This window comes from Delphinus delphis, chromosome 4 (genome assembly GCF_949987515.2).
Source record: "Delphinus delphis chromosome 4, mDelDel1.2, whole genome shotgun sequence".
Taxonomy (NCBI): Eukaryota; Metazoa; Chordata; class Mammalia; order Artiodactyla; family Delphinidae; genus Delphinus; species Delphinus delphis.
In genome coordinates, this window is record NC_082686.1 from 119,427,205 (window position 1) to 119,454,804 (window position 27,600).

Consider the following 27,600-nt stretch of genomic DNA (forward strand, 5'->3'; position numbering starts at 1 on the left):
TTCCTTGATCCACCTCCTCTTCATCTCTACCACCCTTCCCTATCACCTCAGCTTTACCGGGACCACTGCTACAGCCTCCTTGCCAGCTCCCTGCTCCTCTTGTCTACGGCGGGCGTTCTAGAAGCACCGGTCCTGTCACTGCCCCTAACTGCACTTCGAGAGTCCCCATGTCTGCAGGACGTGCAACCCAGCTCCACTCTCCGCCTCCTTGCTCTCTGGGCGCCCACTCAAGGTTCAGGCTCCAGAATAGCATGTATCTCCCCTGTGGATCTTCAAGAACGGAGTCCCCTCTGCTTGGAACGAGTCTGTCCTAAGTTCTGCCTCTAACTCTCACTCTTGCGTCAAGACTCAGCTTCAACAGGCATCATCTCTTTTCCCAAACCTCCCCTGACCTCCCACCACTTGTCCCGACTGGACCAAAGGACTCCTTGTCAGAAATCCACCAGGACATTCCGTTGCCAATTTACCTATCTGCCTTGTTTTGGTCCTTCCCACTACTTACCTCTGTATCTTTTATTTTATCTTTGTGTTCGAGGTCCCTAGCATCGTGTCTGCCACACGGCTGGGGTATATATAGTAAATGTTTCGGAACTGAATCCAGTGGTATCGATACTGATTTGAACCAGGCACAGGGATGCTGAAGTGATATCCCCATTGCCCCCACCCGCCCTGAGTTTTGTGCTTCTCCTTTCCTTTTGTCTACAGATTTACTCATACATATGCATCGTGAAACCATATATTCTATAGGTTTGCATTTTTTTTAAACTTGATATAAATGAAAGAGTATAGTGTGTCTTTTTCTGTTATTTTTTTCACCCTCAACATTATAACTGTGAGATTCATCCACTGTGCTCAGGGCTGTATAGTGTGAACTATAACAGAATCGAACTATTCTCTTGTTGATAAACATTGTGCTGTTTACTCTCCCCCCAGTACAAATAATATTAATGAGAACATTCTTGTATATGTCTTGTGATGCACAGGGACAAAACTGTCCATGAGAAGAATAGGGTATATGCTCTATAGCAGGTCAGAGGATACAAGCTCATATTCAAATTTTTAAAAAAAATTGTTTATTGGGCTTCCCTGGTGGTACAGTGGTTGAGAATCTGCCTGCCAATGCAGGGGACACGGGTTCAAGCCCTGGTCTGGGAAGATCCCACATGCCGCGGAGCAACTAAGCCCGTGAACCACAACTGCTGAGCCTGCGCGTCTGGAGCCTGTGCTCCACAACAAGAGAGGCCGCGATAGTGAGAGGCCCGCGCACTACAATGAAGAGTGGCCCCCGCTTGCCCCAACTAGAGAAAAGCCCTCGCACAGAAATGAAGACCCAACGCAGCCAAAAATAAAATAAATAAAAATTTAAAAAAAAATTGTATATTTATTTTTGGCTGTGTTGGGTCTTCGTTGCTGCACACAGGCTTTCTCTAGTTGTGTCCAGTGGGGGCTACTCTTTGTTGCGGTGCACGGGCTTCTCACTCTGGCGGCTTCTCTTGTTGCGGAGCATGGGCTCTAGGCGCGTGGCCTTCAGTAGTTGTGGCTCACCGGCTCAGTAGTTGTGGCTCATGGGCTTAGTCGCTCGCGGCATGTGGAATCTTCCCGGACCAGGGATCAAACCCGTGTCCCCTGCATTAGCAGGTGGATTCTTAACCACTGTGCTACTAGGGAGGTCCTTATTTTCAATTTTATTAGATACTGCCAAACTGATCTCCAAAGTGATTGTACCAATTTACCTTCCTGTCAAAGATTTATTCACTGTGCAACTTTCTTCTTTGGGGAATGCCTTTTCATGTCTTTTGTCCATTTTTTCTGAGTTGTTATCTTTTCCTTAATAATTTTTAAGGATTTCTTGATATGTTTTGGAACCTAGACCTAGGTCTTTGTCAAATATATCAAGTATTTTACAAATATCTGTTTCCGTTTTGTGCCTTCTCTTTTCCCTCTCTTTAAGGTGTATTTTGATGAGCAGAAATTCTCATTTCAGTTCCCAGTCCATCTGTAATTGACGTTTGTGTGCTGTTAGATATGAATACAATTCATTTTTACCATAGAAGCAAAAGTTGTCCCTGCCTCGTTCTTCAATAGGGTCATCCTTTACCTGCTGATCTGTGCGTCTCTGGGATATGTCTCATCTGCAGAGACACGTGGGTATGTTTCTGGCCTCTCTTTGGTGTTTTCATTAGTCAATTTTTCTACCTCTCTGTTAAAACCACACTGTCTTAATTACAACAGCTTTCTGACCTGGCTCCACCATGGTTGGTCAAATCCTCCTGCCGGTTCCTTCTCCTTCAAAACTGTCTTAGTTTTGACCCCTCCCCTAGCAATGCCACGTACAGTTTACAGCTGGACTGTAAAATCCACATCAAAAATGCTTACTATTATCAAACATAATAAATAGAAATGAATTTAAACCGGAAAGTACCTTGCTTTAACTCAGATGTGTCTATGGGAAATCATAGAAATGCGTGTAAGATCAAGTGATGCAGATATTCTAATTATGTTGAAGCAACAGAATAAGAAAGGCTATTTAAATTGGCACAGTGGTGACTTGGCCGGCAAGCTGTAGTAATGTCATTGCCACTTTTCCTAGTACTGTATGTGACGGTGTGAAATATCTTGCACCAAAACAGTCATGTGTTGCACCAAAATACAGCACAGAGGAGTTAAGTAACTTGCCCAGTGTCATGCATCCAGTAGGTGGCAGAGCTCTTAGCTCCATAAATATTTGGTGATAAATACACAGTACCTTTCAGGCTCACTCAGCAAGAATTTGAGCAACAATGCGAGGCGGCATGAAGCCCCCAAAGTCCAGGACAGATAGAATCACCTGGATCTGTCATAAGCTTCCAGGTTTCCTCGTCTGGATTCCCAATAATCAGCTCCCTAGTTTTTGCTCAGAATTTTCCTCATTCCACTCTGATGCTTCAGCTCCCCGCTTGCAGGGCAGTGAGGTATCCAGGTCAGGTCTCTGGCTCAGCATCTGCCCCAGGGGCATCACCAGCTCCACTTCGGTTTATCTGTTTGGCTGCCGAGCCCTCTCTACACTCTTGCTAATGTTGCCTCGCTCTCTGGGTTGGCTACTCTTTGTGTTGATGAGGTACGGGACTCCACTGCCATGGAACCCAAGAATTTGAGAACAAAACACCACCACAAAATCTTCCAGCAAATACAATATAACTGGACAATTTAATAAGAAACGAGTTTAGAGCTCCTAAAATATTAATGAAATAAAACAGGTGCTACTCACGCAGGGGGGCTGTCGCCACAATACTTCCCAATTCTTTCAGCGTCATTGAGCTCTCCGCCGTTAAACACGGCCACATAATCATACCGGCAGTAGTTATCACGCTCAACATCAAACTTCTCAAACTTTAATTCTATAAGCTTTAGTGAAAGCACAACGTTAGAAGTGTCAGAGGAGCAGTGCAGAACAACCTCAGACAGAATTCTTCCTCTCCCCAGATTTGTAGGGTACCACGATTTTCCTTCTTAAAAAAATGTATTCACCGTGTTTGAATTTTTTCTCAGTGTTTACATACTTATTAGTTATCAAAATTGTGGTATTCTTTTGCTTTCATTTTTAATCATTCCAAAAGAGCATCTCAAGCCCAGATCAATCCTAATTAGGATCTTAAACGTGGGAACTCTGTTCACTTACAGCTAAGAAAGTATAAAAACACTATATAACCCCAGAAACCTATGTTAAGACTTAAATTGGGCTTGTGTTGGAGTGGGAAGCGGGGCTATACACCAACTTCATTCTTCTCCAGAGGAAAACTAATAGAAATGAAAATATTATCTACAATGTCCCCTACAGTAGTGTGTGTTGGGGTGTGTGAGATGGGTAGACACAACAGTTCCCCTTTCAAGAAAAGGAGACTCACGTTCCCACCACATGTAAAGAAGTCAGATTCTTTAGGACCAGAGGTTCAGGGAAGTGGGAACTGACTATGATGTCTTCTGGAAGTATGTTTGAAAACTGTGCCTGCCAGACACAGTCTACTTGGTGATCTGGTTGATTTTTGAAGAGGTTGCATAGAAGCATGGATACACAAAGTCAGTGTTAGATTTCTGAAGTATTTCTTAATTTTTTTTTGCACTGGTACCAGTAATAGTGTCCTAAATTATTCGAATCAATAAGAAGTTTTGATGTACGAGCAATCATTCCCCTCATAAGCAGATTTTTCAAGACTCCCTCCAACCTGTGAGTCAGAGGAAGTCTCACTGGGTTCATAAATACCCATGGCACCCAGAGAGCTGGTCCCCACTCTTGCTGGACGGCAGGTGGGCAGGCAACCCTCCTTGCTGCTTATGGAATATAATAGGCATTAACTCCTGTTAGGACAGGCACACTGTTACTAGTTGTTAGCTAGCAAAGACTTAGACACAGTAACGTGGGTGAAGGTGATAACAGCAATGGTACCACAGAGAGACACAGAGGTAAAATGTGGCTTTGAACATCATTGCCACTTATCCACATATTTATCCACTTTTAAAAAGTCAGCACCAGTGATGGGTGAATAATTGCTTATTCATACTTAACACTGCTTTAAGTTATATTAAAATATTTCCTCTTTGGGTCCTGTAACTCCTTAGCGGTTAGTAATAAAATGTGTTCTAGGTTATTAAAAAATTGGCTGGACTTTTTCTACTTAGAAAATAGTCACAGAACTTTTGAAGAGAAAATAAAAATAAGTAAATAAATAGGAGGGGAAAGGGGAAAGTTATAATTTTTTAAAAAGTAAGTCTTTAATAGAAGAAAATGCCCATAGATTTACATAGAAATTACTTAGGACTTAACTTTCTCATATTATTTTTCTCATTTGGACAGTTTCCAGTGATTTCAGACACTACAACCATGATTAAAAACTCAGCTGGCTGAAGCCAAAAGTCATATAAAAAGATAAAACCCAAATTTAAATTTAAATAATCCAAGAGAAAAACAATGGGAAAAAGATGCTAAATTGTAATCTGTGAGTATAATTAAATTCAAATTATTTAATCTAACATATTTACAAATGACACAGAGAGAAAAATGATCAATACTATCTCAAGAATTACATAATGACTTAAACGTTTGAGAAATTTAATTTTTAAATTTATTTTAAACTATAAAATGTTTAATAGATCTATAGAATCTTTCATTATCAAATAAATGAACATATTTTTCATCTTAAAAATAAAACTGAATTTTAGGATTATGATCAAAGTGTGTGAAATGTGTGTGTGTGTGTGTGTGTGTGTGTGTGTACTCAAATCACTAACTTTCAGGGTATATTTACCTGAATAATTTTCCACTAAAGAAATGAATATATGTCAAATAATATTTGTGTAAGCAATACAAAAGATCAATTTAGAAAAGTTTTTTTAACAGTATTATAATGCTCACCATACAGTGTTTTGATAAGTCTGTAATGTTTTGTAATAATAACAATTTTTTTAAAAGTTATTTTCAGAATTCCACAATGTAAGCTTGGTCTATTCTCATGCTAAGTTCAACCCTGCGATTAATATCTGAAAGTGGTCCCCAAAAAGGGTAAAAATTCATACAACCACATACTAATAAACAATGGAAAACTTCTCTGTTGATTGTTTTAGAGCAATGAATAAAGTTATTTGTGGGGAACCTACACAAATTTTATTTTAAACAGCAACCAAAAAAAAAAAAAAAAACACACACCACCAGTTTTCTCATCAGACCATTCTTAGAAAAGATGATGTGGTATGCTTGCATTGGCTTTGTTGAAGTGAAGCATTCAGGCTGTTTCTGATTTGGTCTCTAAGAGGGCCATTATCAGGACATAATGCTCTGTGAGCAAATGGTAACCTGAGGTGCACATGTACTTGGGGATTTGTTATGCTCCCATGGTTAGTCACTGCTGCTTATAACCCCATGCTTACAACATCTTCCACAGGGTTAAACAATCTCATGTGGAATTTGCAGACCATCTGTATTTCAAAACCTGTTTTGAAAATTACAATTCTATAATAGGAAATTAAATCCGTGACTTTGCAAGTCAAATGGCACAAAGGCAATTTTAACCTGGGCCTTTGCATGAAGAAATACTGTGTCCAGGGGGGTCTTCCTCACCCTGTAGCTTTAACAGTTCACACTAATTCACACATGCATACTTTCTTCATGTTTTCAGGGAATCTTACCTGATTCTTTGGGGCTACAATGTGCCACACACAAGTAACTCCTGCAGGGTAATCACGGTCTGGCCAGTTGGGGGTTTTAAAAGAGCCGGAAGGTCTTTCAAGGAGTCCTCCACAATACTGATCCCCTGAAGTTATTAAAAATGAAAAAAGAAAATCCAAGTTTATGGCAATGCAGCCATGGGGAAATTAGGAATTTGGAATATTGATACTATAATAAAGACAATGACAGATGCTTTTAAATTTTCTCTTAAAAAAATGGTTAGTTTCCTCTAAACCCACCCCCCTCCCTAACACACACACACACACACACACACACACAATGATCTCTAGGTTACATGGCATATCATATCAGCACAAGAGAGAGAAGGAGTGAAATCAGGGCCATAGCTTCCTTCCTTTTTCCCATTTTTTTGGACGAGACAAAACATTTGGGCATGCACTCGTTCAGAAATCATGCAGGCTCATTAGAACTCTCAAGGCAGGGGTATTATTTACTAATAATATTTTTGTCCATGTCCATGGACAAAATCTGAATTAGCTGTTGTAGACAACTCTCATTCCTAGAAAACTTTTTATACTATACATTTCACAATTTTTAAGAATAATTTTGTTTGTAAAAACAATACATGTTTATAAATTTTCAGCAATACAGAAAAGCATTAAAGAAGGTGGGAGTGATTTCTGGATTGGGCCTGTGTTGGGCAAGCTCCCTCTTGGTCTGAGAAAGTGACTGCTCCAGAGAAGTCTCCCGGACTAACAGGTATAGGTGTCACAGGGGGGCCGCTCAATCCCGCGCAGCTAACCATGACCCTGGACTTGCCGCCAGGCATGAGCAGTTCTGCTCTGAATGAACTCAGAATAGAACCAGGAAGGCTCTCTCCCAGGGGCCTCAGGAAGGGGTGCCACCGGGTGTTGCCGGGACCTGCTGGAGGTGCCCTCACACCAGACAGCACAGGCCCTGTGCGTTATGACAGGGACTGTGCTTCGTCAGCCAGTGTCCCTCTGCTGCCCTCTGTCCCCAGACCCATGGTTCCTCCCTCACCTGCACACTGAGATGGTCTTGTGTGGGGATGAGACCATCCCCTTGCCTTTTCCTCTATTCCTCCCACCCCAGACCCATAACCTCATGTAGAGCTCAGACTCAGCAGTGCTGGAGGTTCTCCCTTTACGCACAAGTCTCATTATTTCACTAGGAGCTTCCAGAAGTTTCACCACAGCTAAACGCAGCAGCACTTCTGATTGTTAGGATATTAAGATGGAGGTTTAGTTTCACACTTGGTCTTCAAGAGAAAATTCTGCAGTGTTAGATTCCTGCTCTGTGCCGATATTAGCCGCACTTCTCTGGGACTGAACTGGGTTTCCCAAATACGCCTAGACTCCTAGTAAAGCTGTTTCTTCACTGGTGGGGGGAAAAAAAATTAAAATTAAATTCGGGGTAAGATTACCTCAAATCCCACTAACCACAATGAACATGTGACAAACATCATTTCAGACCAATCTCTATGCATATGTATTGCGTTGGCCAAAAAGTTCGTTTGGGTTTTTCCTGTAGCATCTTACGGAAAAAACCAAATGAACTTTTTGGTCAACCGAATACAAAAAGGTTCACAGAAATAATTTTAGAAAGACATTTTAATACAAGTTTTACATTTAATTTTACTGGGACTTAACGAACAAAGAAACACTGAAAGGAATTAATATACTTTACTAAAAATATTTCTGTGACACAGAAGGTAATCATTCTTAAAAGAAGTCTCTAAATTTAAGACAGTGTGTTATAAAAATTGAGCCTGGAGTAATTTCTGTAACTTTTTAAAAATATATATTTATTTATTTATTTTTGGCTGTGTTGGGTCCTCGTTGGTGCACAGGGGCTTTCTCTAGTTGTGGCGAACGGGGGCTACTCTTCGTTGCGGTGCGCAGGCTTCTCATTGCGCTACTCTTGTTGCGGAGCACAGGCTCTAGGCATGAGGGCTTCAGTAGTTGTGGCACATGGGCTCAGTAGTTGTGGCGCACGGGCTCTAGAGCTCAGGCTCAGTAGTTGTGGTGCACGGGCTTAGTTGCTCTGCGGCATGTGGGATCTTCCCGGACCAGGGCTCGAACCCGTGTCCCCTGCATTGGCAGGCGGATTCTTAACCACTGCACCACCAGGGAAGTCCATCTGTAACTTTTAATTCATGGAAAATTTCAAGCATATACAAAGTAAACAGAACAATGTAATGAATCTCTATGTATGCATCATCCAATTTCAACAATTATCATCATTTTACTATTCTATCAACATCACTACCCAATGCTCACCACCTGCATTATTATTATTATTATTATCATTTTACAGGTTTGGGGGAGGTAAATTCAATACTCTGAAATGCACAAGTCTTAGCTGTAAAAATTTGAAAAATGAATCTGCCCGTGTGAGCCACACTCCTATGATTATAATAGAATCATTTCCCACAAAATTCCTGTATCCCTTGTCAGTCAGTCTGCTGGCTCTTCACGCCATTTTTCTAAAAAATTTCACCTTATATTAGTTTTATTCTAGAGCTTCATATACATGGAATTATACGGTGTGTCCTCTTCTGCGTCTGACTTCTCTTGCTTAGTACAATTTCCGAGATACATTCATGTTGCTGTGTGGATTAGTAGTTTGTTCCCTGACGTTGCTAAGTAGTATTCTGGGGTGTGGAAACCAGAGTTTGTTCACGTATTCTCCTGCTGATATTCATTTGGCTTGCTTCCAGTCTGGGCTTCTGCGAATAACGCTGCTATGAACATTTTTGTATAAATCTCTTTGGGGACATGTATTTTCATTTCTCTTGCATAAATATCCAGGAATGCAATTGCTGGGCCAAGAGTAGATGTAGATGTTTAACTTCATAAGAAACTACCAAAATTTTTTCCCCAAGCGGTTGTAGCATTTTTTACATCTCAAGGGATGAGCACTTTGGTTGCATCACATCCTTGCCACCATTTAGTGCGGTCAGTTATTTTAGCCACCCCGGCTGGTACGTAAAACCACAGTGGTATCTCATTGTGGTTTTAATTTGCATTTCCCTGTTAAGTAATGACACTGAACAGTTGTTCATGTACTTATGAGTCATTCATATATCTTCTTCTGGAAAGTATCTGTTCAAGTATTTGCCCATTTTTATATTCATGGGGATCTTTATCTTTGTACTGTTGAGTTCTTTATATATTTTGAATACAAATCCTTTATGAGGTAGTTTGGCAAATATTTGCTCCTGTTCTGTAGGTTGTCTATTCATCTTTGTAACATTGCCTTTTATAAGCATTAGTTTTGATTTTAATGAAGTTTGCATGTTACGTATTTTTCCATCCTTTTATGTTGAACCTATTTTGTCTTTGTATTTCTAGTGCTTTCTTTTAGACAATTATGGTTGGGCTCTGCTTTTGAACCCATTCTAATAATTACTGTCTTCTAATTAGAGTATTTAATCCTCTACCTTTAATGTATTTATTGACATGTTTGGACAGTGTGCCAATTACTATTTTGTTCTATTTGTCACACCTTTCTCTTGTTCCATCTGCTCTTCCTTTCCTGCCTTCTTTGGGCTGTTCAATAATTCTGGTATTCTATTTTAATCTTCTGGCTTTTAGCTAAAATATGTGCATTTTTAATGGGTTCTCCAAGGACTGCAGTTTTAATGGGTTCTCCAAGGACAGCGTATTTAGAGTTAACAGTGTATTTCTTCACGTACTGTATATTTCCATTTGCTCTTCCATCCTTTGTTCAATTGTTGTCATATATATTATGTCATACATTACGCTTGCCACAATAGAGTGGTAAAGTTTTTTGTTTGCTTTGTTTTGAACAGACACATGTAAAGAAATTAGAGAAGAAAATAGAATATAGCCTTCTATATTTACCATTTCCAGTGGCCTTCAATCCTTCCATTACCTTTGAGTTACCCTGTGGGGCCACTTCCCTTCAACTTGAGAAACTTCCTTAAATACTTCTTGTGATGCAGCTGTTTATCTGAAAATGTCTTTATTTCGTTTTTTTTACCATTACTATTATTCTATTTTTTTAACATCTTTATTGGAGTATAATTACAATGGTGCATTAGTTTCTGCTGTATAACAAAGTGAATCAGCTATACATATACATACATCCCTATATCTCCTCCCTCTTGCGTCTCCCTCCCTCCCACCCTCCCTATCCCACCCCTCTAGGTGGTCACAGAGCACCGAGCTGATCTGCCTGTGCTATGCAGCTGCTTCCCACTAGCTACCTATTTTACATTTGGTAATGTATACATGTCCATGCCACTCTCTCACTTCGTCCCAGCTCACCCTTCCCCATCCCTGTGTCCTCAAGTCCATTCTCTACATCTGCGTCTTTATTCCTGTCCTGCCCCTAGGTTCTTCAGAACCTTTTTTTTTTTTTTAGATTCCATATATATGTGTTAGCATACGGTATTTGTTTTCCTCTTTCTGACTTACTTTCATTTTTGAAGACTAGCTGTAGAATGCTGGGTTGATACTTTTATTCCAGCACTTTAATAATGCTGTTCCACTGCCTCCTGGCCTCCATTGTTTCTGATTAAAAGAAAGCCATCCTTCATACCATTGTTCTTCTGTATGTGATTTGGGTTTTATCTAATTGATTTTAAGATTTTCTCTTTATCTTTCGACTTCTGTAATTTAATTATGATGTGCCTAGGTGTGGCTTCATTTTTATTTATCTTATTTGGGATTTGCTGATCTTCTTGGCTCTATAAATTGATGTTCTTCACGAAATTTGGGTGGCCTCAAGCCATCATTTCTTGAGATATTTTTTCTGCATTATTATCACTCTCTTTTTCTTTTGGGACACAAATTACACATGTGTTAGACCGCTTGGCATTGTCTCAGTGGTCTCCGAGGCTCTCTTTCTTTCATCTTTTTCCTCCTGGTTCTTCAGCTTGGATCATTTCTATTCAAATCCACTGCCTTTTTCTTCTACCACCTCCAATCTGCTTGTAAGCCCATCAGGTAAATTAAAAAATTACATGTTCGGGGCTTCCCTGGTGGCGCAGTGGTTGAGAATCCGCCTGCCGATGCAGGGGACACGGGTTCGTACCCCAGTCCGGGAAGATCCCACATGCCGCGGAGCGGCTGGGCCCGTGAGCCATGGCCGCTCAGCCTGCGTGTCCGGAGCCTGTGCTCCGCAACGGGAGAGGCCACAACAGTGAGAGGCCCGCGTACCGCAAAAAAAAAAAAAAAATTACATGTTCTGTATCTTTCAGCTCTCGTATTACCATTTTCTTTTTTTACATAGTTTCTTTTCTGAGATTCTCAATCTGTTTATTTTTTACACATATATTTCCCTTTAAATCCTTAAACATTTATAATAGCTGCTTTAAAGTGCTTGTCTGCTAACTGTAACTTCTGGGTTATTTTGGGTTCAGTTTTTGTGGACTGCTTTTTTTCTTGAATATGGACACACTTTCCTGGTTTCATCACATGATTGGATACTGGACATTATGAATGATACATTATAAAGTCTCTAGATTCTGTTGTGTTCCTATAAAAAGTGACTTTTGTTCTAGCAGGCATTCAACTTGGCTAGACCCAAGCTCAAAGTCTGTTGCCCTGGTAGTGGGCAGCAGTTGTAATCTCTGTTTTTTTCAACCTCCAGATGATGCTTTTGTACCAGGCCAATTGAGTTCTCCCTCATATATGCAGAGTTTAGCCATTAGCCAAAGATTTAGCTGGATTACACCTAAATTTTTTGTGCCTCAATTCTTCTTTGGGATTTCCTCCCAAAGGTTCTGGCTGCTCTCTCAAACCAGCGAGTTGCACTATAGCCCAAAGCAAGAAAAGATTAGGAGTGCCTGCAGGCGGAAGGCTGTAAGTTTAACAGATGTTGACCACTGTGGTTGTCTTCCAAGGGTAGAGGTTTCTACCCTTGGGAGCGCACATGTACTGACACGGAACGATCCCAACTCATAGTATGAAGTGTAAAGAAAAAGTTGTGAAACAATATGAATGTGTGATACTACTTATGTATTTTAAAAACTATTGCAAAAGTACATGCATATAAGTAAGTGCATATAGACGGTATGGGAACTACCAGCCACGGCTATTTCTAAGAGGGGACTACAATGGGGTGAAATCTTTCTATAGCTGTATGTGTATATCTGTATACAGGCTTCACATTTTTACTCCATGAATTTCTACATTTGAATTTTTATAAGAATATATATGGCTTTAAAAAAGACTGATTTTTTTATGGTTTATCTCAGAATATTGAATATAGTTCCCTGTGCTATACAGTAGGACCTTGTTGTTTATCCATTCTATATGTAATAGTTTGCAACTACTAACCCCAAACTCCCAGTCCATCCCTCCCCCACCCTCCCTCCCCCTTGGCAAGACTGATTTTTTTTTTTGATGTGGACCATTTTTAAAGTCTTTATTAAATTTGTTACCACACTGCATCTGTTTTATGTTTTGGTTTTTTGGCCGCAATGCATGTGGGATCTTAGCTCCCCAACCAGGGATTGAACCTGCACTGCCTGCATTGGAAGGTGAAGTCTTAACCAGGAGACCACCAAGGAAGACCCAAGACTGACTTTTTAATGGTCTCTTGATGGTTTGGTGGTATTTATTAGCTCTCTGTCTGAGAAGAATTGCTCTTAAACTTTAGATTAAATGAGTAAATCCATATAAAGTGCCTAGAACAGTGCCTGACACACAGGAGGCATTCAACAACTGTGAGCCCTTATTATTGCTGTTATGTGGAAACGATACCTCTTTCATTTGGTTCAGCGGCAGAGAACATGGCCATGAAGCCATTCCCAGCTGTGTTGGCATCGGAAATCATCTGCACCATCATCTTGTTGCCACTGGACACAAGAGCTCCGGGCCGGAACGTGCCGCAGAAGCGCCCAATGCGTTGGCCATTGGAGTGGCCGTTGTACACGTCCACAAAGTCATAGCGACACAGGTTGTCACTCTCCAGGTCTATGAATCGGAAATTAAGAACTACTACTTTTCCCTCGGGGACCTGCCAAGAAAAGGGCCAAGTGGAAAACCGTGTCATGAAAACATCTGAAATCTTCACATCTAGCCAATTACTAAAATAAGCAGATAAAAGTTTAATACCCAAAATGGTGCTTTTTCTTCCCTCAACTCTGAACTAGGCCAGAAAAGATTTTCTACCATAATGCATTCCTAGTGAAAGATAAGCATTTGTTCTCTTTTGACAAATTCCACAATTCTCTGGGGTACAGGAGCTTATTCCTAGGGAGTCTGTCTCAACAAAGCTGCAAAATACTGCATCAGTCTTATTAATTGATAAGTCATTGCTGACAAAGAATACCAGTCCTGATTGGACCTTGGCGCACATCTGCATATTTCAAAGCACCATGGCACTCAGAGATAGTGCTTGGCAAAGCAACATTTGAAATGTCATTTTTCACAAATAATACAATAGGACGATCTCAATATACAGAATGTTTCTATGAAGTTCAAACTGAAGGGGTGATTTGGCAATTGTGCAGTTAATTTACAGATAATCCACTTTGGGTCCTGAAGAATGCAGATCAAATATCTACAATGATTATATTAATTGAGTAATTGGTGAATCATCTCTTTTCAAAGTCGCTGAGTTTTTATTTGTTTTCCAGGTGAAAACTTTGTATAACAGGCAGCCTTGAAACACAATACACTGATGAAAAAGATGTGTTTTCACTTTCTCATAAGACTTTCCTCACCATAATCTCCTCCTCCCTCCTTGTTCCCTGAATAGGTAGAGAAAATGGCTACAAAAGCATTTGGCAGGATTGTTACAAAGGCCCTTTTTCTTTCCCAGTTCACACTATTTTAATTTCTTCATCCAAGCTGTTTAAAGTCTTGATCAGCTTTGTTTCATACTCAATAGAATAAGAATTTCATTCCATAAAAGCTTACAGATGACAAAGGTCAGTGATTAAAGAAAAAAAAAACACAAGCAACACTGACTGCTTCATCTTAGACTATCTCAGACTCAAAGATCAACAGATGCTTTCTTATAAATATGGCTTCCCCATGCTGGTAAATGCCATGAATTTTTTTTCCTATAATAAAAAGAAGCGTTTCAGTGTTATTTGCCTTTTTTGCCACATACACACCCAATGTAGAAGCTGTAACAGAGTAGTCACAAGAAGAGGGATATTTTGGCTTTGACATGGTTGCATTCTAATTGCTGGAAGCTTATCTTAAGTGTGAATATCAGAAGCTCTAAAGCCACAGTCTAAGAAGCTGATAGCAAAAAATGCAATTAAATTTTTAAGCATGCTCACGGAGATAGCTGTTGTAGAATGCCTTGGTTTTTTGTTCTGCTTTGTTGCATACAATCTCTGTTTATCCCATGATCAGAAAATGATCAAAATGTGATGCCACGGGCTTCCCTGGTGGCGCAGTGGTTGAGAGTCCGCCTGCCGACGCAGGGCACGTGGGTTCGTGCCCCGGTCGTATCCCACATGCCGAGCGGCTGGGCCCGTGAGCCATGGCCGCTGAGCCTGCACGTCCGGAGCCTGTGCTCCGCAATGGGAAAGGCCACAACAGTGAGAGGCCCGCGTACCGCAAAAAAAAAAAAAAAAAAAAAGTGAGTCCTTTCTACTGTATGACCCAGCAATTCCACTCCTGGGTGTATATCTGAAAAAACTAAACACTAATTCAAAGATACATGCACCCCAATGCTCTTAACAGCATTATCTACAATTGCCAAGATATGGAAGCAACCTAAGTGTCCATCAACAGATGAATGGATAAAGAAGATGTGGTATATATAAATACAATGGAATACTACTCAGCCATAAAAAAGAATGAAATGTTGCTATTTGCAACAACATGGATGGACTTGGAGGGTAATAGGCTAAGTGAAGTAAGTCAGACAGAGAAAGACAAATACTGTATGATATCACTTATATGTGGAATCTAAAAAGTACAACAAAGTAGTGAACAAAATGAAACAGGCTCACAGATATAGAGAGTAAACCACAGTGGGGAGAGGGCAGGGAGGAAGGGCAAGATAGGGGTAGGGGAGTAAGAGGTACAAACTATTATGTGCAAAATAAACAAGCCACAGGATAGAGTGTACAACACAGAGAATGTAGCTAATAATTTATAATAACTACAAATGGAGTGTAACCTTTACAAATTGTGAATCACTATGTTGTACTCCTGTAACTTATATAATCTTGTACATCAACTATACTTCATTAAAAAGGAAAGAAAAAGTGAGTCCTCTCTGCATGGTTGCGTTCTTTTTCTCCCCAACCACGTTCAGCTCCCTGGGTGGAGGTGCAGAGCGGCTGGAGCTGGATTTAAGCAGTGCTGGGTGGGGAGGTTGCGAGGTGGAGGGGTGTTTGCCAAGTGAGGACTATGGTGGGGGAGAGGACGTAGGCAGGAGAATGACCATAACGGTGGACCGTGGAATCCAAGTTGGGTTATAAGCATAGAAATCAGGACTCAGTAGGGTGAGGGCAGTAACAACCTTGATCATGGTAGAGGCAAGGACAATGACAGTGGAAGTGGGTGGCTGAGGAGCGATGGAGGAGACGCAGCTAAGGACCCAAGGGGATCATCCACGTAGATATTGAAATTACTGCGAATGATGACAAGGAAGGTGCTGAAGACAGTGACCATGAGCCAGGGGCTAAAATTTACAAGAAAGGAGGGAGACTGTCCTAGAGTCTTTGGACGACTGCAACAAGGAGGGACATGGGGCATCATAGCCTTGTTTCATTTCATTCATCATAGTTCTGTGACACTGAGAAAACTGGGTGACTGTGGTCAGGCTGTTGAAATGGAATCCAAGCCTTGGATACTCATTCCCAATGGGATAAATCTTTCCTTCTCCAACATTCTTTATTTGGTCTCGATGCAATGAAAAGTTGAAATTTCTCTGAGAATGAGACACAAATATATCAGAAGCAGAAAATGGGTTACATTGTATAACTTTCAACACAAAACCCAACAACCCGGACAAAAACTCTTTGGAAGGAAGGTTTCAGGGGAGATCTGTACCCATTGTGGGTCTATTGGAACCACAGACGAATGCCATCTCACACTGAAGACCAAAGAGAAATTCTACTGCAAGTGAGATGCACACTGCATCAAACCCTTTCGCTGTAACACAACAGCTGTTCTTCATATTTATATAAGGAACCAAGACTGTCTGATGATCTGTGAGGTGAACTTTGCTAAGAGTTCCTGGATTATGATTCTAAAGGACTTTGGAAAGCATATTCTCTGAAGATGACCTTCCACTTGAAGAATCTATGGTCTGTACCCTTGATTTTTCTTTGTTAGGGATGTAAAAAAATATAGAACGAAACAGAGAGTAATATAATACACACCTGGGTACAACCAGCCAGAACTGATTATTGTTAACATTCTGTCAACACATTTTTTAAAGTCTCCTTTAAAAAGTAAATACATAATTTTAGATAAAATGAGTTTTCCTTTGTCCTCATTCATAGCCTCATTGTCCCTCCTTTCTCAGAAGCAACCGCTGTCACAAATTGAGTGAGTTTTCTTCTGTGCCATGCAAAATACTTTTATATATATGTATCCATGCAAAATATATGTATATATATGTATATATATATTTATATATATATAAATACTTTTATATATATGTATCCATGCAAACTTACGTTTTTGCGTCCGTTTTCCCTGAAAGATGGAGCTTTAGAAGGTAAGGATCCACCCCCCCCCCGCCTTGTTCACTGTTGCATCCCCATCTTCTGGACAGCACATGGCCCCAAGTAGAGGTGCATAATAAAGATTTATTAAATGAATGAATCCACCAAGAGCTAAATGGCCACCGGCTTCTTTGCACAAATCCTGGATGAGGCACCTTCTGGGTGGCTCTGCCTCTTGGGTTTTAATTTCATATCCCACCAAGCAGCAAAACTCCAGAAGGCCCCTCTCCTTTCTACGTCATTCTTTACCAAAAATAGAAGACATATCTTTGGGGAAACATTATATCTCAAATCTCCCTTAAATGCTAACAATGCAGAAACTCAAGTAAGGTACTTTTTGGGGTAGCAAATTAGACAAGGCTACCAAGTTGTTGAGATTCTGTTGACCAAGGGATTCATTATCTGCCTGTAGAAAAATCATTCTTGGCTTGTGATTTTCCCTGTCAGTAGCCGAGTCCTGTGTGGGCCAAAGCCCAGCACTGCAACAGTGACCTCAGCTCACCCCACAGCCCGCGGGGTGTCCTTATGGTCACAGGCAAGTATGCCAAGTCGCTGGATGCCAATGCCAGGGCTGCTGCCAGAGAATGAATGGGGAATTGCATTCTGAGCTGGTCATTTGCATTTTCAGGATACTATGAGCAAAGGCAAGAAAGAGAAGCCACAGCAGTGAGGAGCCTGTGCACCGCAACTAAAAAGTAGCCCCCGCTTGCCACAGCTGCAGAAAGCCTGCATGCAGCAGTGAAGACCCACCGTAGCCAGAAATAAATTAATTAATTAAATTAATGTAAAAATAAATAAATAACCGAGCGGATGACAGAGGACTTAAAATTGTGTTATTGGCTATCAATGTGTATATTCAACTTGAAATTATTAAAGTAAATCTATTTCTATCAGTTGCAAAAAAATAAAAATGCACATAGAAGCCAGCTGCTTTTGTGTGGAGGAATAGATTTCGGTAGAAGAGGGAACGCTCCTGTGTGTCTGTATCTTTTCTTCCCCCAACGCAGCATTTACTAATTTGAGCAAAAAGGTCTGTTTCTGCAGCCTGTCTGATTTTTTTAAAAAGTCCTCGTTTTAATGTTCTTAGATTTTCTTCTTCTACAAACAGACCTTTCAGAAAGCATGTTCTAAAATGCAGGCCACATTTTATTTACAGCAAGTTCAAGAGGCACGGCAGCTCTGTGTCAACTCACTTACATCTCCAAATGTAATCCAGAGAAATGTATGTACAAATTACGCACAAATATTTGGCTAGGCTTGAAGAGGGGGATAAATCAGAAGCTTCAAGATCTTATTCATGTGTCTCTTCTATTTATTTATTTTATTTTTCTTGGCAGTGCCATGTTGCTTGGATCTTAGTTCCCCGACTAGGGACTGAACCTGTGGCCCCTGCAATGGAAGTGAGGCATCCTAACCACTGGACCACCAGGGAATTCCCATCATCTGTGTCTATTTAAATACTCCTCTTTTTAAAGATGGAATCTTATAAACATTAGGAAAATAAGACATACATTTTGATTCATGGAAATAACGTGATGTTTTGAAAAAATATATATATTTTTTTTGGTTAGGGTTTTTACCAAAAAAAAACCTGTTACACCCTTATGTCTGGAAGGAGGGTGGAAACCCCCAACTACCTCAAGCCCAGCCCATGAGAACCAGTGGAGATGAGGTTACACTCCTCTGCTGAAAACTGTCCAAAGCTTTCCCAGCATGGCAGGAATAAAATCCTCACTGTACCTATAATCACACACTTAAGTAGTGTATAAAAGGTGCCGGTATTTTTCTAAACCCTTGACATATATTATTCCACTTAATTACAGCAACCCTATGAAGTTGATATTAGCCCAGTTTTGCAACTTACAGGTAAGGAAACTGAAGCAATGTGAAGTTTAAGGTCCTGTATGATATGGCTCCTGACTATCTCTCCGACCTCATCTTTCCTTGTCACGCAACGATCTGGCTGTTCAAGGAAGTCTCCAAGCTGGTTCTCCACCTCAGGGCCTTTGCACAGTCTGGCCCCTCTGCTCGGCACACTCTCCTCCCTGATATTCCCAAGTCTGCCTCTACCTACCTCATTATTTAACTGTCAGCTCAAGTGTCACCTTTCCAGAGGGGTCTCTCCCGAGCCCTTCAGTTGCTTTAGATCATGTTGACCATATAACCGTGTTATTTCTTTACAGATTATGTATCATCTGTCTCTTCACCAGAATGTACCATCCAGAGACCAGAGGTTGCCCACAGCTAGTTCAATGCTTAGCTATTACAGGAGTTCAAAAGGTAGTTATTGAACAAATGACTGGAATCCTTATAATCTTAATTTTAAAAAAACAGTGCAGACCACAACTCCTATTACTAGCACATAAGTTTATGTAACAATGTAAACTAACTAACAGGTATGAGGCAAGCAGTAGTGGCACCCTTCTGAAAAGGAAGAAACAGCTCAGAGTGGTTATGATGACTTACAGCCACCCAGCAAGTCGGCGGCAGAGCCCAGGTGTCCTGACTTCTACCCGACTGTGTTTCCCATGGCCTGATGGTGGCAGAAGCTGAGGAGATGCTCACTGATCTCGATTCCTTTCCCCAGGCACACAGGAAGTTGACATGCTCCAGCCTGCACTGCACTTAGGTTGGGGCCAGGTGCCTGGGTCCTGGTCAGTGGGATGGAGGTGAAGTGAGGTACCCACGTCCAGGCCAAGCCATAAAAGTCCTCTGCGCAATCCTTTCAGAGTTCTCTGTTTGCTCTAAGGAGGGGACTCAAGGGAGGAAACAGGAAGGTTCTAGGAGATGGCACAGGCACACAGGAGCTAATGCTCAAAGGAGAGTTGCCCGGGACAGCCATCCAACTGCACTGGACTGTGACATTAGCAAGAAATTACCCTTCGTTCAGACTCACAAACATAGAGAACAGACTTGTGGTTGCCAAGGGGGAGGTGGGGTGGGGGAACGATGGACTGTATAGCACAGGGAACTATATTCAATAGCCTGTGATAAACCATAATGGAAAAGAATACGAAAGAGAACGTATATATATGTTTAACTGAATCACTTTGCTATACAGCAGAAATTAACACAACATTGTAAATCAACTACACCTGAATAAAATAAAAAAAAAAAAAAGAAAGAAATAACCGTTTGGGGCTTCCCTGGTGACGCAGTGGTTAAGAATCCGCCAGCAAATGCAGAGGACACGGGTTCGAGCCCTGGTCTGGGAAGATCCTACATGCCGCAGAGCAACTAAGCCTGTGTGCCGTAACTACTGAGCCTGCGCTCTAGAGCTCAAGAACTACAACTACTGAGCCCACGTGTCACAACTACTGAAGCCCACGCACCTAGAGCCCGTGCTCCGCAACAAGAGAAGCCACCACGATGACAAGCCCGCGCACCGCAATGAAGAGTAGCCCCCGCTCGCCGCAACTAGAGAAAGCCCGTGTGCAGCAACGAAGACCCAATGCAGCCAAAAATAAATAAAATGAATAAATTTATAAAAGAAATAACCTTTTGTTGTGTCAGGCCATTGAGATTTGGGGGGTTGTTTGGTACAGCTTTACACTTTGGGTTAATTATCCTGATTGACACATGGATAGTGACACGTGCCAGTTGTCCTGACCCAGCAGCTCGGTGACAGGAAACTGTGGAGATATCTTTGTTGTTTTTTGGTGCCTATAAGTTCCATATGAAGCAGCATTGAAATATGGCCACCAAGAAGCGGACACGGTCTCAGGCTGTGTGAATAGGAGGGGAGGTGACAGACGATTTGAAGCAGTCAGAAAAGAGTGAATTCAGAGGCATCACCGAGGTACGTGCTGTAAATTCACTGGCTCCTGCAAAGTCTAACTGGCTCTTCCGGCACCACCGTCATGACCCCTGACGCCTTTATCTGTGGCTGGGCAGCGAAGGTGAGAAGACAGTCAGCAGCCATGGGTACTGCTCGAGATGGGAAAAGAAATGGGTCTTCTGATGGAAGACCTGGCTGTGAAATGAACAAGAAGCTGGTCATGCATCCTAAGCCTGAGGGTGAAGATGGAAAAACCAGAGAGGAGAAGGTGGCTCCCGCAGGGCCACTCAAGTCTGCCACGGGAAAATGCAGATGGGAAAAATGTGAAGGCACAACAAGCAGCACCCAGGGCAACAGGAACTCTGAGGAAAGTCCAGCCAGGATGGGGAGACAGGCAGGTGGGCAAAAAGCTACTCGTTTAGGTTTTGCCTGGGGGAGGAGAAAAAGTCAGGTTTAAATGTAGAGCATTCTGTATAGCTGATTCACTTTGTTACAAAGCAGAAACTAACACACCATTGTAAAGCAATTATACTCCAATAAAGATGTTAAAATATATATATATATAAATAACATATATAGAAATTAAAAATGTAGAATTTTTAATTTCTACATTTTTAATTTGTAAAATGTAGAAATTAAAAATTAAAAATGTAGAGTATTCGTTTTTTTTTAAACTCTGAATGAAGTAATTTTATTTTTACTTTTTATTGAAGTATAACTGATTTACAATGTTGTGTTAGTTTCAGGTGTACAGCAAAGTGATTCAGTTATACATATACATATATCCATTCTTTTTCAGATTCTTTTCCATTATAAGTTATTACAAAATATTGACTATAGTTCCCTGTGCTATACAGTAGGTTCTTGTTGTTTGCCTATTTTATGTATAGTAGTTGTGTATGTTAATCCCAAACTCCTAATTTATCCCTCTCCCCCTTCCCCTTTGGTAACCATTAGTTTGTTTTCTGTGTCTGTGGATCTACTTCTGTTTTGTTTATAAGTTCATTTGTATCTTTTTTTTTTAAGATTCTACATGTAAGTGATATCATGTGGTATTTGCCTTTCTCTGTCTGACTTACTTCACTTAGGATAATCTCTAGGCCCATCCGTGTTGCTGAAAATGGCTATATATCATCCTTTTTTATGGCCGAGTATTACCCCATTGTATATATGTACCACATCTTCTTTATCCACTCCTCTGTGGACAGACATTTAGGTTGCTTCCATGGCTTGGCTATTGTCAACAGTGCTGCAATGAACATTGGGGTGCATGCATCTTTTCAAATTATGGTTTTCTCCAGATATATGCCCAGGAATGGGATTGCAGGATCATATGGTAGCTCTATTTTCAGTTTTTTAAGGAACCTCCATACCGCTCACATCTTTTCACAGATGTGCCTCTTCTGCTTTTCCTGTGGCTCATGGTATCACTAGGACCCTACTGTAGATGTTAGTGATGACAAATCTTCTGGGCGAGTTATGCATTCGTCATCACTTTTCCTGAGAACTGGAAATTCACTACTTAATTTTTCACTACACGTGAGCTGTCTTTTTAGCTATTTGTTCTTGAAAGGGTTTACTGCAAAATAAAAAGGCATTACCCAACAATAAAATAAAAAAGCACTACCATACAATAAAATATTGATTTATAAAATAAAGAGCTGTAGATTTATACCAAGCCATAAATAACGAAACCACTCTAGCAAGAACACTCAGACTGTTTTACAGCAGGACAGCTCAGCCTCGTTTCCCCAGCATATAGTTCACGTACAATGAACCTATACTTCCCATGTTGTCCATTGAACCAGCCAGCTGGTAGCCTGGTGGCTTTGTGTGTCTCACTGGTCACAGCACTGGTGCCACCTGGCTTCTGGGACCAGAAGCATCAAACACTCATCCCTCTACCACCCAAGAGTGGAAGGAGTGGCTGAACCTAGTGGCTAAAGCCCAAGCTATTTCACGTGATCAGTGGGTGTCTTGAATGCTGTCCTTGAAAGGTCTTAGCTGTGTTGGGAAAAAAGAGACAAGTTTGCACTGGTTGTCTTTCACATTTAACCACATGCTGAAGAGAGAACTCTGCCTACTGCATAAGTGTACGATGCCCTTCTAGACAAGACCACGGCAGAAGATGGAAGCACAAAGGGAAGCTCTACCAAACCCATCTTGCATTATTTTAAAGCAACTCTCAGGAGTAATATTTCTTTTAAATTAATAAAAAATCCATGACAAATGTTAAATCACATGAGATGCCCTGAATGACAGGTACACATCGGAACTGTCCAGGACAAATGAGGAGGCCTGGCTATCCTGGCCGCAGGGCATCTGGGTCCCTCCTCTAAAATTAGAAGCTGCCCCAGTAAAAACCATAGGTTGAGTAAATGAAGAGCTGCTGAATGGATAAAAGAATGAAAGAATAGCTTCCTGTAACCTGCAGAATGAAGTCCAGACTCCTTACAGTAATGCTGTGTGAGGCCCACCCCTCTGACATTCTGGTCTCATCTTTACCCAGCCCTTTGTATCTTGGGCTCGAATCTCCCCATCCTCGAAAACAGTCAGCCCCTTTCCATTCCCACCTCTATGAGATCACATGCATAACCTCTGCCTGGAATCTTCTCTCCCCATCTCAGTCTGTCGACTGACACCCCGATTTCAAAGTCTGGGCCAAATGCACCTTCTCTAGGAACCAACCAGCCTCCCACTGCTTGACCAATGTCCACACTCGGGGGGGTGTCATCTTCCCTCTTTCCGCTCCCAGAGCCCACTGTTCTACCGTTCTCCCCTCTCTTTCAGTAGATCCCTCAGCATCTATGGGGCCCACAGGGGCCCACAGGGTCTGGGGTGTGTGCTCTGTCTCCAGGTGGGCTGTGAAACTTTCAGGGGCAGGACTGCTCCATTCTGATTCATCTGAGTCTGAACCCACAGGCAGCTGGAGTCCAGGCATCAGAAAAATGCAGGGAAGGTGAGGATGGAGTTGGGGAAGAGTTTCCTATCTTCATTTTAGTCTCAGATCTGCGAACAGTTTGGGGACTTTCTATGCCATTTATCATGCCATATGCCATCTATGCCATAAATAATAGCAGCTGGCACAGTGACACATATCCAGGTGGGGAAAACATAAACTCCCAGAGTCCCTGTGACACAGAACCTGGCAGTGCCTCCCTGGATCAAGTTAGGGCTCCATTAAGACATGTGAGAGAAGAAGACTGTAAAAACACCACCCATCCCAAGCAGTCTGGTTTGCTATAATCTCTCAATCTGCATATGATTGATTATAACTTCTTTAAAGAAAGGATAGTCATTGCTTTTTCTTAGCTGTGTTTCATGATTAAAAGACTGCAGATAGGTCATAGAATTAAATCTAGCCAATTTCTTCACACCTTCAAAAAATAGAACAAAGTACTTAAGTCATTTTAGGATATAGTTTCAATTCCCCAGAAGCTGTCAGCATGAGTTAATCCAGAATGGGATAAACATGATTGGTGGAGATGCATAGAGAAAAAGCATCCCTACCCTAAGCCACTGGTCTGTGTCGTCTGACAGCTAGGCTTAAGGGTTACAGACATAGAAGCCAGGGTTGTCTTTTGCTAGCCAGGGGCCTTTGGGTCATACAGAACCCGTGTTTTCTCCTTAATGACACGTGGGTGTAATTTTTTTTGAAAGCTTTTATAGGATAGCACTGATTTCTATGTGATGACTTAAGAAAAAAATCTGAAATGATATTTTCAAGAAAATCCTTTTGTAATCTTTAATATCCTCTGAAAAATCTGTAATGGCCCTGGAACACAAAATTCTACTATTTTACTAGGAATGAAAGAGAAAGCCTTTCCCTTCTGGGATAAGAGAAGTCACAGGAAGGTAATAAACACATTCCAAGCAGAACAGATGCGAATGTGAGCATCCAATGTTCTCTTGAAGGAGTAAGAAACAGGGTTCGTGTGGCCGCATTAGGTTGTTACAAGAAGGAACTCAAATTGTTTTTAAACCTAATTCGTTTATCCAAAAAAATCATAGTTTATAACTTAAAATAGCACTACAAGGCTTTCACGGAAAATAACAGCCCTGCCCCTCTTCCCATCCCTGATTCCTCAGGGAATAACCAATTTAACTCTTTCGACTGTTTTATCTGGCATTTACCTCCTTGCTTCTTAATAAAATGCTGGTGCTTCTATTTCTTTTTTCTTTTTTTTAACATCTTTATTGGGGTATAATTGCTTATTTCTTGATTTATGCTTTTAAATATCTATCTCTTAACTTACTACTATTTTCCCTCTTCCTCCATGAAAATTCTGGTTAAATCAATATTTAGGATTTCCAGTACTACGACCACATAAATATTATTCACTGTTGAACTAAGTTGTTACATTTCTTGCACAATTTTTTTGTTTTTCTTAGGGCTAATTTATTGCCTTGTTCTTTAAGCTTCCTTTGTTTTCCATGTGCTTGTCACTCAAACCCCTCTCAGTAATCATCAGCCACAGGTGTTTTATCAGTTCCATTTTCCTCTTTGAAATATTGATTCTGGAGCCTTCCACCCTCCAGCCCTCTATCTCTCTGGTCTGGTCTGGTTACTCTCAAGTCCTGCTGCACAGCTGTTAGGCTGGGATTTTGCTTAGCCATTAACTCAGGAAATCCCCACGGGGCTCCTATGTCTTCTTTCTTGCTTGCTTTATTCCTTCATTCTTCTGGAGCTCATCCTCTTGTAGTTTTCTTACAAAGGGTATACAGAGATAAAGAGTTTCAGATCTTCCATTTCTAAAAACGTGTTGGGAATTCCCTGGTGGACCAGTGGTTAGGGCTCAGTGCTCTCACTGCCAAGGGCCTGGGTTCGATCCCTGGTCAAGGAACTAAAATTCCACAAGCTGCATGGTGTGGCCAAAAAAACAAAACAAAACAAAACAAAGAAACAAAAAAAATAACGCCTTAATTCTGTGCTCACATTTGTCTGACAGTTTGGCAGGGTATAGCATTATAGCCTAAAAATAATTTTCATTAGAATTTTAAAGGCATTGTTCCACTGACTTCTAGCTTCCAATAAACTAATGTTCCTTTCCCTTTCTACGTGATTTCCACCCCCTCCAGAAGCTTGCAGGATTTTCTCATCTAAGTTTAATAAAGATGTGCCTTGGTGTTTATCTTTTTCATTCATTGTGCTGAGTATTATTTCTTTGATAATTCCCTCCCTTTCGTATTCTCTGTTCTATTTTTCTAGAACTCTCCCTAGTCAGATGGGGCTTCCTGGATCCTCTAATTTTCTTACCTTTTCTCTCTAATATTTTGCTTTCTGAGTGTCTTCTTCAAGTTTATCTTCCAGCCCTCTATCAATTTAAAAATTAATTGAAATTAATTTTTCATTTCTACCGAATTATTAATTTCTGAGAGTGTTTAACTTATTTTTTCTTTTTTTTTTTAAGCATCCTGCTTTTATTTTATGTGAACAATATCCTTTTTGATCTCTCTGAGGAGAACGATATTCATTTTGAAATTTTCTTCTGCTCTCTGCATTGTCTCTGTTTCCTTGGAGTTTTTTGGTTTCTGTCTGTTTGGGCTCCACTCTTTCAGGTAAGAGCCTTTCCTCAAATGTCTAGGAACCCTCGACTGAGGTGAGGCAGATGGGAAGCTCTGTGGCAGGGCTAGTCACCACAGCGTGACTGGGGACAGACTGGCTTTTTCCCGGGGTCTCCCAAAAGTCAGTGTCTGGAGGTCCTTCCCTTGGGGCTGTTCATTTTCGCTGAGATCCTTCAATGTCTTGTCCGAGGGGTAAAGGCTTTGCTGCAGCTTTCATGAGAGAAGCAGAAGGAAAGGGGATTGGGAGGACCTCCCCAACAGCCTGGCCCCTTCTGCTGGACCTGCAGTTCCCAAGTCCAGGACCTCTCTGGTTCCCAGAGAAGAAGCCCTGCCATGATGGAGGGCAACAGGGAAGGGAGGCAGCCGCCCTGCTGCTGGGAGTCGGGGAGGGAACCTGAGAGGTTAACTGCTCTTAAAAGGCTTTCAAACATAACTCCAATTTAACCTCCCCTGCTCCACTGCCTTCCAGGAAACCTGGTGCCTCCAGTTCCGTGGCAGGGATTCCGTGGCACAAATCAGCTTGCTCCTCGGTGGCAGCGCCCCCTCCCCTCTGAAAGTCACGATTTCATTCTCTCTCCTTTGCTAATTCAGTTACCGTTGGCCATCTGCTTTCTTATCCTCCAAAATTTTGTTGGTATCTCTCACGTACTGTTAGTACCATTCCAGTTCCCTTTGTCTTTGTGGGTTTAAATTTTTAAATTTCCTTACTGTAATTTTGGTGGGATCTTGAGAGGGGGCAGATATAAGCACATGTGTTTAATCTACCATGCTTAACCAGAGGTCACTAAGGTGATTTTTATTAAGAAGTAATAAGAATGATATGACACTATAGTCTTAGGTTACTTTAAGAGTATGTTAGGTATAACATTATAAAATTATGTACAAGAGTACATTTAAAAAAGAAAAGCCAGATTCTATTAAGCACTTATCAAATACCAAGAATTATGCTAGATGCTACGGAGTAGTGGTCCCCAATCTTTTTGGCACCAGGGACTGGTTTCATGGAAGACAGTTCTTCCACGGACCGGGGAGGGGAGGAGGTGGGGGATGGTTCAGGCGGTGACGCAAGCGATGGGGAGCGGCAGATGGAGCTTCACTCGCTCGCCCGCAGCTCACCTCCTGCTGTGCGGCCCGGGTCCTAACAGGCCGCGGACCGGTACCTGTCCATGGCCCAGGGTTTGGGGACCCCTGCTATGGAAGACTCAAAAGAACTAAAAGACAGCTACGTTACCATTTTTTAATGGCTTTATTCTAATGTATGCCTGTACCATAATTTACAGAAACAATTACATATTTTTCTGCTTTCAGTATGTTTCTAATTTTTCATTACTATAAATAATGCTATTATAATCACAATAATATAAGGCTTCTTGTGCGTAAGGGAATATTTCTGTAGGATGA

General features: G+C 41.3%; 1 protein-coding gene across 1 annotated transcript in view; it reads right to left on the reverse strand.

The window, feature by feature from the left end:
* PCOLCE2 (procollagen C-endopeptidase enhancer 2) overlaps positions 1-27,600 on the reverse strand; it is a 71,289-nt gene that overhangs the window by 12,547 nt on the left and 31,142 nt on the right. The window contains exons 3-5 of the mRNA XM_060011377.1: positions 12,916-13,171; positions 6,160-6,284; positions 3,248-3,384 (exon numbers count right to left, since the gene is read on the reverse strand). Of these exons, the coding sequence (XP_059867360.1) occupies positions 3,248-3,384; positions 6,160-6,284; positions 12,916-13,171 (518 nt within the window). The remainder of the gene's footprint in view (positions 1-3,247; positions 3,385-6,159; positions 6,285-12,915; positions 13,172-27,600) is intronic.